A 15,683-nucleotide genomic window follows, 5' to 3' on the forward strand; every position below is an offset into this window, starting at 1 on the left:
TATCCACGAGAGGGCTGAGACTACATTTTCTTTTCTTTCCCTGCTTTTGTTTCATCAAACTTGCCAAGGAATGCCTCTCTGCTAGGAGGGATGCGTACCTGCCTGGCAGAGTGGGCCTGCATTTCAGCAGGGGCCCACCAGCACTGCTGCAGTAAAACAGAGGTTTCTGCATCTGCTGACACAACAGCTGTATGTCCCCATTTACCCCGTTTGCACTCGCAGTGTTGCCCACCACCCTCTCATCATTGGTGCTGTAAGGGCACTGGGACTCTGCTTTCTGAGAGAAGCAGCAGAGGAGGGAAAATGGCCATTGCATCAGCAAACAGGCTAATATCAACAGCAGTCCAGAGGCAGAGTGCAAGTTACAAAATATATTCTGTCTCCCCTTGACTTCTCATGAACTGATGGGTGGCTGCTAAAAACCAGGCCCATTGCAAGTAAGGAATTGCCCTTGCAAGGACTCCAAGGAAAACTAACAGGATGGATCCTGGCAAAAAATTTTGTGAGGAAGAGCATTCCTAGGTTGCATTATCATTTTCACTGGTCTTGTTGCCCTCTCCTTGCCCCTTGCTGAGCGATACTATACTGGCACCTATGGATTGCTCTAGGGAGAAGTAATCCCAGGACTGCAGTGATATATTGACAATGCATTTCCCCTGCTGTCATGTCACTTCCAAGTATGGATAGGAAGCTGAATGGGATTGGTGTGGTTCATTGATGCCAATTAATCACAGTCCAATAGGAAGCTTAATAAAGAGACAGTGAAGCAGACCCTCATGTATGACTCCTTCTGAGCAATCTGACAGGGTAGAAAAGACCCTTAAAGTTGGCATAGAAGTCAGAATCTCTATGCCATCCCACCAGTACTCCCAATGACTTGACACCAACACGAGTTTGGCACCTGGGACCTCCTGCCCAGGTCTGGACAATGGGTTGCAGCGTGTCCCAACAGTGCATGAGAAAGTGCCACTGTGCTTGCAGCAGCCTCAGAGCTTTGCTGGGTGGCCTCTCAAAGGAGGAAACAAGCTGGGGCTGCAGGGAGCCAGGGGACGGTGGGCAGCAGGAGAGCGAGGGGAAGGGCAGGACCTCCCAGGCGCTGTGGGTTGCACAGCCTCAGCTGGGCTGCCACAGAGGTGTTCAGGAGGAGTAATTCCCTCATACAGCAGGAGGGAGACGAGGAGACCTTGGGATGTGGCAGAAACGCTAAAGAGATACGGTGGCGGCTTTTCTGAAGTACATGGGAGGGAGCTAGGATGTCCCTTTTTCTCATGTGAGGTTTCCTGCCATGAACCTGCCTCTGGAGAGGGCACGTATCTGAGAGCCCAGGAGCAGGATCCAGCTCTCTTGCATGGATATGTGAACGAGAGTGAATAGCAGCCCACCCAGTCCCTCCCCCTGCAAGGACAGACACTTTCCTGGCTGTATATTTTATAGTGCTTCATCTGGCCAGGTTTGAAAGCCCCAGGCAGTGAGGTATCCAAGCAGCTAGAGATAAAGAACTTCAGCTCCCTCCCCTTTCTGGACGGGCAGGCGCCCTTCTCTACCACTGCCTGCTGGCTGGAGCATCTCTGGGCAGATTTTTGGCAAATAATGGGCTGGAGGAAGTAACAGGGAGGAGGGGCACTCTGCAACTTTCCAATGTAAATTACATGGAAATCAGGCTTCTGTGAGGCCAAAGGCCCCTCCGGAATTAGGCCTTTAGTTAACATAACACTTGTGCTAAATGAAGCGGTTGACACAGCTTTCAGGCTGTAGTGCCGCCGTTAATTTACCGTGTGAAAGGGCTGAATGTTCAGTTGGGCTCGGCAGGGGAACAACTTGCCCCGGCGGGGACCTGAGGTTCGTTCTCTCCAGATAGCGGCCACATCATTCCACCGCTGGGCTGTTAATATTTATGGGGAGAATCTTGTTAACTGAAACATCCACGGTGCTTTAAAAACCCTGGTAGGTGAGCCCTACCTAGCCCACTTGCTGTTTTGCCTGATGTGTCTGGGTAAGAGCTGAGCTTTCTTGGGGCTTGCCGGTGGAAAGTAGTGGTGTGCTGAACGGTGCTTTATCCTGGATGCAGGCATTTTCCTGCACCATGACTCCAGTGGGATGATTAGCTGGGGCTTTTCCTTCCCCATCCCTTCTTCCCCTTGAGTATCCTGACGCTCCCAGTGTGTAAGTAGGTATCTCGCTCTTGTTCTCCCTGTTTACTCTTTTCTCCACCCAAAGCAAACTCCCAGCACCTAATGGAGAAGTGGGTGGGGGTGCAGATGAGGTCATATGGGTCTGAAAGACTTTGTGTGTTTGTAACAAAGCTATGCCCTTGTTGGCTTGTGCCTGGGGCAATTTCATGACTACTTTCATGGAATCATGGAATCACAGAATCATAGAATAGTTTGGGTTGGAAGGGACCTCCAAAAATCACCTAGTCCAACCCCCTTGCAATAAGCAGTGACACCTTCAACTAGACCAGGTTGCTCAGAGCCCCATCCAAGCTGAATTTGAATGCTTCCAGGGATGGAGCACCTACCACCTCTATGGGCAACTTGTTCCAGTGTTTCACCTATGAATAGAGTTGTTACCCAGGGAGAAGATGAGGCTGGATGGACCAGTCTCTGTCATGGACACGTGTGTGCTCCAGTGATGGAGATGGTGTTAGTCTACAATTTTTGTTCTTTGCAGTCAGATGTCACCTTGCTTGCCTGTTGTCCCTGTGCTGAGAGGAAGTTTTGGGGCCACCCCAGCAGAATGGAAAGAAGTGCCTATTTCACCAACCCTGTATTCTAGCTACAGGGGTATGGAGCTGGCTCATCTTTCCTGTAAAAGCATGCATTAAACTTGCCTTTAGTGCAATGCATGGGCCCTGGCGGGCAAGCTGGTAGACATGTGAATTCACACCTGCAGCTGCCCGTTGTCACACAGACTCCGGCCTCTGCCAGCACAGAGCTTGGGGCAGTGCTGAGACTTCAGCAGCTGTAGCTGTCTTCCAGGCTGCAGAAGGTGCTAGCCCTGACTGAGTGAAAGGGAGCTTTCACCAAAAAAAGTAGTGCAGGACTGATTTGCCAGCATGTGCTCACCATCACAACCTCACTGCACTTACTGTCAGAGCAGAGAGGGAACCTCGCACTTAGAAATACAATAAATGCATCAGTACTGAGTTACATTAAAGCTGGCTTTTGAATGAGCACTGCACCTCTTCTTCTGGAAACATTTACAAGCTCAGAGCTGAATAAATAAATAAATAAATAAATAAATAAATAAATAAATAAATAAATAAATAAATAAATAAACGAAAAACCGAACAAAAAAAAAAAAAAGAAGAAAAAAACAGGAGAAAAATTAGATTCTTGCCACAAGCAGCTTCCATCCTTTCCCATAAAGCACGCTTGACCTTGCCAGAGCTGCTCCAATGCTAGTAAGCACTGTCTCAGCTACAGCCCTATATCAGCCCCAGAGAAGGGCAGAGAGAGTTTGGTGGGAAGAGAAAAGGCAGGATAGAGAGAATCTCCTGGGAGATGCAAAACAAGCTCCCTGGATTGCTAGGACTAGTGGTGACACGCGCCAGACAAAGGACCTGCTACTCTATAAATGAGGCAGCCAGGACCACTGCTAGGCTGACTCCAGTGAGAGCGAGCTCTGTGGCCAGGCACTGCAAAAGCAGTCAAAAAAAGAAAAGTAGGAAGCATCCGATTTTGCTGTCTGTTTGCCTGCTGACCACGTTTCAAGAGGCGCAAGCACCTGTGAACAGAAAAGTAAGTGACAACGGCCTCTTCTCTTTACAGTGTTGCCTCCCCTCTTTTGGGCTTTTCTTTCAACTTTCTTAAGAATGCCAAAGTTTTCTCTTGGAGCAGGGAACATCCTTAAAAAAGGAATTTCTGCAATAGCCTTTTATCATCCACTGGATTTTTATTTCTTATCATAGCACCTCCGGATCTTGTCATCAAGAACTTAGGAGTAAGGCATCTGATCTGACAAAATTACACAAATGGCCACTTACAGGTGGCTGGCTGACTGCCTTCAGTCAAGCAAAGTAACTGTTACTGCCCTGTTTTTGTGCCTGGACTTTTCAAATTCTTAATACCTGCAGAGACTCAGTGAATCAGACCTCATGCAAGGAGAAATTATTATTTCCTTTTACTACTTCTGAAAGAAATGTTGATGCTTAGATGTGGAGCGAACATGTGAGTCTAAAATCACTGTTCCTACTTTTCCTAGATTTTCTTACATCATAATCACGCACTAGGCAAACTCATTTATAGCACTGCAAAGTGCTGTAAATCAGAGTTATCGCACTGGTGCAAAATGGTTACACAAAGCATCATAGATTCTCTGAGTTTAGAACTAAAAATTAACAGAATTCTCTAATAGTGTTTGATATTTAAAACAAATGATTTGCAAAAGTACAGATGATCATGCATTCAGTAGCCTGTACTGTTTGCTGATGCACTAGACTGTGTGGGAAGCCTTTGACAGTGTAAACAGGTAAATGTGTAAAGAAACAGTTTTAAATTCCAGTCCTCACATATTTAAAAATATCCCCACTACTTCATTGGACATCTGTCTTACAAATAATGTGCATGTAAAGTACACAGGCGTTTGAATTTAGCTCAGTTCATAGTTCACTTAGGAGAAAAAGCTTAGCAATTTTATTAATTTTATTTCTGTCAGTAAATATTAATAACTCTCAGATTTTTCAAAACCTTTTGAAACAGCCAATATAAAACATGTTTATATTTCCACGGGTAGCCTTCTGCATAAAGCTATATTTGCCTGAGAAAGTTAATAAAGAACAAAGCAAGTATTTTTCTGAAGTAGGTGTCTATATCCTTCCTTATTTCCACATAACAGTATAGGATGATATTTGATTTTTAGAACCTTTTTCCACCATGTGTTTCTGTATTATTTCTCAAAAGATAACTAAAATAAATGCAGCTTGTTTTAACTGCCTGTTTACATAAACCATTAAATTAGTCGTGATATGAACAGATGACCCAAGAAATCAAGTGCTCGCAGAGTCAGCGTGCCAGGTAGAAGGCTTCAGGACTAAGTGCAGCTGCCCACGAGAGTGTGGTTGAGACAGGGATGATCTTCATGCTGATCTTTCTATCAGGCATAGCCCCACAGACGTTAGCAGCGTGACATTTAGGGGAAAGCAGGATTGTAGTCCTTGTCTCGTGGTGGTTTGTATCACACTTTTGGAAGTTATGATTTGTTGTGTTGGTTACATTTCTGGATGTTTATAGTGACCTCTAGTCTTATGCACAGCAGACCCAACCCAGTTCCCGGGGTGATGCCATGCTGGTCAGCAGACTGGTTTTAACTTGTGTTTGGTAGGAAGACAGGGCACTGCACGCTGCTAACAGGATGCTGTCAAACGTTCAGTCTTGCTTTTGCTGAAGTCACAGAGAGATTTGCTGTCAGCCTCAGAGCAGACCTGGGCAAAATGCAAAAGCAAATATTCTCTGGGGGTCATATCCAAACATAATGCAAGATCTGCCTTCCTACTGATGCAAATGTCCCTTCTCTGCTCCTAACAACTCGTGTAACAGCATGAGCCGCTGAGACTGGTCTTTCCCAAATTGTAAGATATGCAGCATCTAGTCTCCCCTCCTTCACATAACAGACTCTCAGTAACGAGGATGTGGTCTTTCCTACATATGCCTGCGAGCCAAGGAATTTAAAGCAAACGGACATGTTTCTGCTAGCAACAGCTACCGTACTGCCTCATAGTGGCAGGTGTAGAGAGAGGGATGTAGGAGGGAGAGCTGTGATGAGATGTGAGCAAGTATCTGTGTGGAACAAGGTTTTGCACACTGGGTCTGGAAAAAACAAGTCCTTGAAGAACTCCCAGAAGATCACCAGGCTGTTTTTCTTGTCCGTGTTAACCCTGAAGCACAGAGATAGTGTCTGTATGTAGTATTTTGGAAGCTAATTTGGCAGAGACTGTTTCTAAAGGAAATCCACTGGAACTGTAGTTCAGACACAAAAGGGCCTTACTGGAAAAGGGACTAGGAGGACAGAGAAGTGCTTTTCCAAGGAAGACTCTCAGATCTTCTTGCACAGAAAATAACACAAGTGCAAATTTAGTGAAGAAAGGCTAAACCTTCCAGCAGAGTGTTCCTTTCTCAGCTTTGCAAGTTGTCATGTCCATGCCAATACACTAGAACTCTATTTAGCAAAAAACCTGTTGCAGCCCATGAAGGGGTCCTTTGTTTTGCACTGAGCTCTAGTATAATTAGAATTTACTGCAAAGGAACACCAAAAGCACTGACAAAAGGGGAGCCAGCGCAAAAATCCCCACCCACCAGCCACTCATCATCACTATTGGTAAGTTCTTAACCACACATTTTGTGTCCTCCCAAATGCCTGCTGGGTGGCAGCCCATTGCTTTACACACCTACCTGTCCCGAGGAAGCCTTAGGGGGCATGATGCCAGGGTGTCCAGGTTAAGAAGTCTGCAGGCTAGGCTGATTTCTCTGAAAGCAGCAAGCTCTCTGCCCTGCTGAAGGTCTGCACCCTCTAGGAGGGTAACCCGATTACAAAGCTAAGCAACCCAGGGGCAACACAGGGTCAGGTGAAAAACCTGCCTTTTGAAACTGTGATCACATATAGACTAGCATCCCCAAACATGAAGGCTGACTTAAGCTTCACACCTTTACACAGCTGCTTTTGAAGGCTCCAGCCTTCCTTTTTCTAAAGGTTCAACAAGAGCACAGCGTAGCTGTAGAGGGTTTCTGTAAATGCTTCCCTTAGGAGGGCTCCCAGAAGCAGAGATTCCACTATGTGCATTTTGTCCCAGATTTACTGACTATAAAAAAGGTAAATCACTCTGTCAGTGCTGACTGGCTTTTATAGCGTTTTTGCTGCTCTGCTATACTTTGTACCATGGTATGATTGTCAGGTAACACTCCCAAAAGGCACATGAGGCAGGGAAAGGAGCCCTTGTTTACTTCTGAAGTAGCTCCTCTTCCCACATCTTATTTGAAACAATATGAAGTTCATTGCTGATGTTGGGAATTGCCCCATGAGAGCTGGGAGAGGATTTTCTCTTTCATTACACACATGCAGCACCTACCAATGCTAAGCAAGGCTGGGCCACTGCCTGCTGGTGGCTGCTCTAACACAAACAGAAATGCTTTCCTTTCCACAAACCTTACAGCTGAGACAAACTAATTACAGGCATGAGGGACAGGGATGTGGAGACAAAAAAAAGGAATCTGCCTGAGGCAAAGGCACAGCAGAAATGAGGACAGAAGTTCAATTCCCTGATTGCCAGCCTAACATTTGGCTCATCACACTGTGCTGTGTCCTTCTCCACCAGTGCACCAGTGGGATTTCAGGTGGGAGGCACTTGGGGAGGGGGGGGGGGGGGGGGGGGGGGGGGGGCGGTAGTGCTGAGATACAGGGAGGTGGTGATGGAGAGAGGAGGCTGAGGAAAGCTGGGACTGAAGAGTCATACCTAGAGGTGTGCTGCTCAGTCTTGCAAGCCATCAAGCTGGGATGCAATGTCCCCTCTCCTCTTCCTTCCCCTCCCAACCCAAAGGAAGTCCTTGCAATCTAAGCAACTGTGCAGCAAACAGAGCATAGTGCAGCTGCACAGAGATTGAGTTTATTCCTCCTAGAGGGTGGGGAAACAAAATAAAATCATATGTTATGGATAGGCAGTGTAATGTCTTGTGGCATCTGTGCTCAATCTTGTCCTCTGCACATCGCTGAGTCCCATGCTCCGAGGCTCGCATCAAACTAGGGAGGGAAACAATGAGCTGCTTCTTTTTCCTCTTCTCCAGATCACACCCATGCAAAGTGAACAAAGCACAGTAGCGCGGAGCGATAGCTGGGGAATCTTTGCTTCTTGCAGTAGATCAGGCTCGCAAGCACCTGCCTGATACAGGAAACAGGCACCATCTGCTCTTCTGTTGCCATTTACTTAAGTGCTGAGGGGACTTCATACAATCCAAAACGATATGTTAAATAACCAGTTTTAGCGGGCACTGGGTTGCCCCCCTGGAGTAACGGTGTGGCACTCCAGGTTTACTAGAAGCACTCCAGTTCTTGCTGGCAGCAGGCATCTGCTGTCTGATTAAGATTTGCAGGAGTAGGTCTCCAGTGGCCAGTTTCAACATGGATTTAACTTCACTGAGGTCAAAGGTATAGCTTGAGGGAGGAACTTTCTCATCCAAGATCTTTATTTAATAGCAGTCTGCTAATTATGACTGAGTGCTGGGGTCCTGGTGAGTCCCCTGTCAGCCCTCAGACATTAACCGCTGGGTTGGGGGCCATTTGCTGGGGAATGTCCTAGCGGAGATGGTGCTTTGTGCCTAAGCTGCTCTGCTGCTGCCGCCTGAATTGCCTGGATTTTGCATAGAGAAGCTGTGAGAACTGCAGCTACGAGGGAGAGATTTTCATCTTTTCTGTTGTTTGGTCTTTTGTCTGGTGACACTTGCTGCTGCATTAACCACAACCAGTATTGGGTCATTTGCCCACTGCCCCCCCCCATCCCCTTTTCATATTTTTCAAAGGAGTAGGCAGGGGGATGGAAATAGCTTCAGTTATCTGTTGGCGGGTGGTGGTATTTTGTTTTTTCTCTTTGTAGCTGTTGGAGCAGATTCACTGCTGGGCTGGGGTTATTTCTTTGCACAATTCTCCTTACACACTGCAGATGTGAATCTTAGCTCATGAACTGCACTTCTGGACGTGTCTTCTTGATCTGAGTTAAACTCTGACCTCAGTGGCAACATTTTGCCCTTCAGAGTAATGCCTCCAGTGAAAATGGTGTAACCTTCCAGATTTACCTTCCTGAGAGCAGAATTAATCCTCTGGAATTTAAACTGCTGTCTTTCTGGGTTTCTTTATTGTCAACTAAATGTGGGGCTATTAACCTGTGGTTAGGGAAGGTGACCAGAAAGCACAGAATCCAGGTTAATGCAATTTATCTGTCCATGATATGTACAAATGCATGATTTTTGCATAGATTTAAATTCTACCAGCGGGATATAAGCCACACACAGCAACTAGACAATACATATTTTATACAGTACTTCATAGAAATCTAAAGAATACATTGCTCAGATATGCAGTGCTAGCAAAGACCTGAAGCTGCAAGTAACAGCGTATTGAAAGCTGAGCTTGGTGGGGAGAGCTGGAGAGAATGGAGGGAAGAGGAAGAAGAGAATGAGACAAAAGGAATGGAAATGAGATCCCTTGTCAGTAAACTGATTTAATTTTAACTGGAAGGTGCTGTGGTTAAAGAACTTGAGGGATGTGTAGGTGACTATACAAGAAAAGAAGCTGTGCTGAAACATTACAGTTACTGCAGAATTGGACCAGGCTCCTTTTCCTCTTATGTTTCTAGCTGAATCGCTGAGCACAAAAACAGGAAACTTGTGCCAGTAAAGCCAAAAAGGAGATGGGATTTTAAGATGGAGAGAGTATGGAGGTGGATTACACCTGAAATGAAGCTCCCTGTAAAGCTATCAGCAGAAAAGGAGGCACTGGGAGAGGGAAGGAGCTGCTGTTTGCTGATCTCGAATAAATGTCAGAAATACAAACACTTGTTTTTGAAGTGTAAAGCAGGAGCTGGTCTCGCAAAGGCATCTGTTTGCTAAAGAGAAGAAAGACAAAGAAAGCATGGTGTGAAGGAGTAGGCTGGGGTTATTTTTCCACCAATAATACCACTAACAGGACGAGAAAACATGTTCACAGTGCCAGGGCTGAATGCTAACCTGCTTTCCTGGAGTACTGCGCTGGGGACTGTCTGCAGGAGGAGAAAGAAGGAGCAGACCCCTCTGCTGATATTCGTAGCTGAGATGTAGACAGGCGCCCAGCAAACCCAGACCCATATGCTAGAATTACAGTGCAGAGACTGAAAGGCCTGCTAAAATACAATACACCTGACCCATTAGAAGAAACAATGAAGCCCAAATAACTTTCTCTATGTTATAAGAAATAACCCCTTTGTACATCGATAAATTTGTCTTCAAAACCAGGACAAAAGAAAACAAAAGAAAACAAAACCAAACCCCACCAAAAACAGGGGGAAGAGAGCGACCAAGAGAGCAGCAGGTGGCACTCTGAATTTCACATGGATCCAAGCAGCTGCTTGGACTGTAAAGGCAAATGTTTTGCCTTCAGGAGTGAACACGCTGCAGTGCAGAGGAGCACTGGAAGACAGGGTTTGAGATGTGGAGCACTGATGTGGCAACATTCTTGCCAAAAAGGTACATGCTAGCTTTCACGTAGATGCAAAGTACCAAGTAGTTTTGTTCCCATAGCACAAACCAAAATCAATGCATGGAGTAGGAGAACAAAACAAAACAAAAAACAAACAAACAAAAAAGAGATACAATTCTCTTTCAGATCGAGCAGTGGGTCTCAAAATAAGTCTACAAAAAATACGCAAGATTCTCAGTAACCTATATGATGAGGCTTTGTTTTTTAAATGAGCCTCTCAGGAAGCAAGGACATTTTGATGAGGCAATTTTCTTGTCCCCTGAAGGCAGAGGGGACAACTGGGCCTGACAGTAATTTCAGACTTCTACCAAAATAGACATGTTAGCTCTGTAAAGGCTGCAGCCGAGCGCAGCTGGCAAGGTATGGGTGGCATGAGCATAGCCACATGTATTACACATGGGCACATTTGTATTAGCTGCATCTCTGGCCGAGGTCTCTGAACACAGCTCTGACATAATTTACAACGCTGTAACTGTATTTCCCTGGTGATTTGTAATCAGTGCTGGACTGGAACTTGAAGGAAACTTCCCTGTCTGCCATGCGCGTCTTGTCTCCCTGACAAGGCATCCCAATTAACTTCTGAGACACAGTGGGATATTTTTGTTCACCCAGACTATTACCACGGACTTTTGTGAACCCCAGGTGTCTTGCGTGGTGTGAAGCTGCTTCACAAGGACATGGAATCACAGTTGGGCTGTCACCCCAAAAGTTCCTTCTTCTGGGGGCGAAGGGTTATACCCCCCTGCTCCCCAGTCCCCCGTGGGACTGCTGTAAGGGCAGATTTGTCCATGAATACGAAAAGCTGAGGTTTTCGCATGTGTAAGAAGGTAAGTGGAAACATTTGTCCTTTAGTCTCTTGGCTGCAGGTAGTTTTTCCCTGCTCCAGCTGTCAGTGTGCCATTGGCATAAAAAGCAGCTTCAGAAATGGAAAAGAGTCTCCTGCAGGGCTGTGAGCGAGAAAGGAAGACTCTCCAGTGGCAGTGGGAGCAGGGTTAGGGCAACCCCAAGAGCTTTTGGCAACCTTTCTGGTAAATGGCATTTAAAATTACTGTGTGCCCCTCGCACAGTGCTATCCCGTTCCTAGGTCTGCTCCGGGCACTGGGCTCCCTTCGCTGCTCAGCTCTGAGGCAGGGTGGCCAGGTAACACCTATGTAGACATTTTGGCTGGGATGCCTGCACATTTTGTAGGAATCGCACTTTCCCTTTGCAGCCTGCACTCATGGCACTTGTGGCTTGGTCTTGGCAGCTCTCAAAGGCTAAAGCAGAAGCCTGAATGGATCAGACTGAAGAGTGTCAGCCACCAGCAGCGAGCAGTCAGTGTGGGCTAGGAGGGAACCGGTCTGTTGCATCCCTGGAAGTCTCCTGAAATAACCATAATCCCATGTGTCTGCAGTGTTGCCTGTCTGTTCACTGAAGCCCCATGATGAAGGTCCACCTAGCTTAGCTCCAGCCACAAGTTACCAAGCTTGGGCTAGCAGGGAGCAGCCTCCAAGAAGGTGTGAACTGAGGCTGGGAGAGCACGGATCTGTTCTGCCCTTGGCCTGCTTGCCTTTCCCCATAAAATATGCCAGGGTGTTCCTCATGCAGCCTGGTGGGATGTCTAATGCATTGGCTATTGGGAATTCTGCTGCAGGGGAAGTCTCAGGAGCCTGGAGAAGCTGGGCTCGTAGCAACACCAAATGGCTGTATGAGGACATTTAACTCCTTTGTGAAGTCCTTATTGTACTCTGGCATCTGGTTGCAGCTGCAACACTTATGATCGTGGCTGAGAATGGGGACATGACTTCAGGGATTAGGGTTAACCTGTGCAGGACGTGCAGGACAAGGGCATCAGCCACAGAGGGCAAAAATGAGAAATGTCTTGTGCTACCGCTGTCTGCCCGCTGCTGCCCCAGAGGTTACAGTGCCCCCAGAGCAGCAGCCTGTGTGAAAGCCAGGGGTAGCCGTTCACTCACAATCTCATTTGCTTTGCAGCACCTTGAGAATGACAAGGAAGATCTTCACCAACACCAGGGAACGATGGAGGCAGCAAAATGTCAACAGTGCCTTTGCCAAGCTGAGGAAACTCATTCCCACCCACCCACCAGACAAAAAACTGAGCAAGAATGAGACACTCCGGTTAGCTATGAGATACATCAACTTCCTTGTCAAGGTCCTGGGAGAGCCAGGCCTGCAGCAAACGGCAGTGGCAGCACGGGGCAGCATCCTGGGGTTCTTTCAGCAAGCCCCACACTTGCAAAGCATGGAAGAGCTGACACTGATTGAAAACTGTGGCATCTCCTCTCCTGGCATGAGCAGCAATATAGTAGAGTGCTGGTCAGAGACCTCATCTACCTAGCAGACAATGAGACATGCAGTCTTGGTGTTAGTCTGATAGTCCCCCTCTTTTTGCAGAATCTATGGGCTGCTCCTCTATGTATTGTGATTATTTAATGTATTGTGATTATTTATTTATATTTATTACTGTTTTATTTGGTACACATTTTTATTTAATAGGAAAGGAAATCCTTGGTCAGCCAACAACCTGGAAGACCAGACAGTGAACTTGTAGCCTGTGGGACCTTGGAAAGACTTGCTGCTGTCACAGCGGAGTCCAATCCAGGAGGGCTTTCTGCCTTGACCTCTTCCATAAATTAGGCCACAGAAATTCATCCCGTGTTTCTGCCAGGGAAAGAGATTATTCTCCCATGCTGTTTCAAGGAAATACTACTGAGCTCAAGAATTACGACTGCACCACAAAATTTGTCCAAGACGGGCATCTGGCCTCAGTAGTGATTTTGAGATTTTGAGAGATGTGGTATTTGCAACTCCTCCACCAGTGGTTCCAGGGGTTAATTGCACTCACACGTGAGCCTGTGAATCTTATTTCCAGCTTCATTATTTTTTGTTGTTGTTCTTTTTTCTAAAAAATACGAGTCCTAGCCCTTGAACTTGCCTACATCTCTCTCCATCAGAATGGAGGGATCCCTAGTGTCAGAGCAAAATGCTATTAAACAAAATTAAACATTATGTTAAAGCCAAAATGCCAATTAAAATATAAGAAGACATAGTCATAGATGAGTTTCAGTGGGTTCAATAGGCAGAGTAAACCTCCTCTGCAGTGGCAGTGTGCATGTGAAGGAAGCTGGTTAGCTACGCTTCAGCTCCCTTAAAAGCCCATCAAACAGGTTGGTGGCAAAATGTCTTTATTCTTCAACAGCTGTAGTAATGGGGGAGGTCTTGTTTTGGGGCAGAGGTCCCAGGAGAGAGGCTGCAATAACACACTGTGAAAACCTTCATGGAAACACCAGTGAGCAGTGCCCCTTCCAGTGCTTGGGTGCAGAAGCAGCTGGAGTGTGTCTGGGCCTAGCAGAAGGTGCTGAGGATGCACCACTGGTCTACTGTGGTGCCCTTTTGGCACAGGGCTGTGTGCCACGGGTCTTGGGCATCAAGTTCCTGAACAAGCAGCTTTTGCTGCTGTGGGAGGCAGAACCAAGCTGCACATGTCCTTGCTGTCACCTGTAAGACCCTGGTGCTGCAATGCTGGGCTGCGTGCAGGTTGATGACGGCCCTGGGTGGGGTACCAAGACCATGGACAAGACTAGGGGCACGCTGTCTGTGTACTTAACTGACTGTCTTTATGCTCCCTGCTTTTGCCTACTGTAGTTGAGGTTCCTCAATCTGGACGTTATCCTAAATGGGCTGATGGAGCAAGGACAAAGAAATCGGTGTAAATGTCTTCCACTTGATTCAGTGGGTCAGTTCCCTGTAGAGAATGCCAGCCACCATGCTGTAGGTGTTTAGATGATGAACAGGATAAAAAGAGTTTTCATGAATGTGACCATTGTGGGTTGCTGCCCACAAATCAATTTAATTTCCTGGTTGAGTTATATAACCTGTGCTAGCAAAGGCCTGGACTGCCCATGCAAGTTACAAAGCTTCCTAGACCAACAGAAAAAGTTTTAAGTAGAACTGCTTCCCGGTCAGACCCTGCTTTCACTGACAAAGGTCTTTTTGATTTCCATGTGGACCAAAGTACATGTCAATGCTTAGAAAAGACAGCTACTCACCACTGGTGAAGCAATGGAGCTCCCATGTGCCAAGGTGTGTCCCTGGTCTGTTTGTCTACTCATGAGACAATGAGTTGCCTTCAGGAAGGAGAGATAGAGTTTGTGCATGTAATATGTACAGTCCTTCTGCGTGAGGGGATTTAGCACCCAAAGCTGAGCTGCCTTTAAAGTCGCACCAGCCACCAGGTTCACCAAAGAAGCCAGGGCTGGTTCCTGCTAAGTGTATCAAAAGCTGAAAGGGTTCACAGTGATTTCATTTTGTTTCTGAACACTGCTTACCCCTGCATTTCTGAGTTGCCAGGGCTGAGAACTGCACTGGAGAGCAGCTGAGAGGACACACACTAGGAGTGTTTTGCACAGTTCATGAAATCAGTACTGCTTTCTCCTGCCTCTGCCCACTTTAATGTTATTGAATGGAGTCACAGCCTCTTCTGCATAGCACCTCAAATGTAATGAGCCAAGTCCTCCTCCTAGCTTTCTGTTGACTTGCTGGGAGTTACAGCAGGATAAATCAGTCCAAATAAATTAGAGCACTTACTGGCAAGGTGTGGTGATGCTATTTGGTCTACCAGTCACTTCCTATCATAGGAAACACATGTCACCAAGGCAAGCCACAACATCTTGTGAGCAGAGTTACTGTTCAGGGAAGCAGAAAGAAAAACTGGCATTTTTTAAAGTGATACGCTTGTTATATTTTCTATCTGAAAAAGCTTCCCTTCTTCTTATTGATTTAGTTCATATCAGCACTTTTCTTTGTTCTCCTTTCAATTTAGGAGCTCCCTAATCTCATGTACAGCATGTATTTCACTAGATCTACCTACCAAAGACATTTTGTTTTCATCACGTTTCTTCTGTGTTTTGTGGATTTCTTATCTGTATGATCATGAACAAATAAGGTGTAACTGATCACATTTTGTGCTATATGATGTTATTTAACATCTAATATATTCCAAATAAATTATTTAAGAAACTAATCTTTGTCTTTTAAAATGTCTCTAAATTTCATTTTACATTTGCATACCACTTGGTAGAGGATACCAAAAACATTACAATGTAATTTCCAGTAGAGGATTGTTCTACTGTTCAGCGTTCAACGCAAAAGTCTTGATGTTAGAAACAACACTTTCATATGATAAAAAATGACAGGAATTCTTTGTTTATTATGATTTCTTACACTTTTGAGTTGAATTGTATTTCAGTCTACATGCTAAGGGGATTTTGACTAGCTCTTGAAACAGCCAGATAAATAAAAGTTCATTGTGCAACAGTGGTGTGTTTGTCTTCCAAATATTCATAATTAAAAATATTTTAACCAACTCTATTTTAAATAGAGAAGTCACCCTAAAGAATTAATTTGGACTCTGATTTGAGTCTATCATTATCTGGACATGTTCAGATAGGGAAAACCTACAGATT

At 45.8% G+C, this 15,683-nt stretch overlaps 1 protein-coding gene across 1 annotated transcript; it reads left to right on the top strand.

The window, feature by feature from the left end:
- Positions 1–3,617: 3,617 nt before the first annotated feature.
- TAL2 (TAL bHLH transcription factor 2) lies at positions 3,618–15,477 on the top strand. Its single transcript, XM_040578851.1, has 2 exons — positions 3,618–3,740; positions 12,193–15,477. The coding sequence occupies exon 2, from the start codon at positions 12,203–12,205 to the stop codon at positions 12,554–12,556; it is 354 nt and encodes a 117-aa protein (XP_040434785.1). The 5' UTR covers positions 3,618–3,740; positions 12,193–12,202; the 3' UTR covers positions 12,557–15,477.
- The last annotated feature ends 206 nt before the right edge of the window (positions 15,478–15,683 follow it).

Source organism: Falco naumanni, chromosome Z, assembly GCF_017639655.2.
Source record: "Falco naumanni isolate bFalNau1 chromosome Z, bFalNau1.pat, whole genome shotgun sequence".
In the NCBI taxonomy this organism is placed as follows: Eukaryota; Metazoa; Chordata; class Aves; order Falconiformes; family Falconidae; genus Falco; species Falco naumanni.

What these genes read in the sequence shown, in the direction of transcription:
- TAL2 (XM_040578851.1), top strand. Translation starts at nt 12,203, where the DNA reads ATGACAAGGAAGATCTTCACCAACACCAGGGAACGATGGAGGCAGCAA.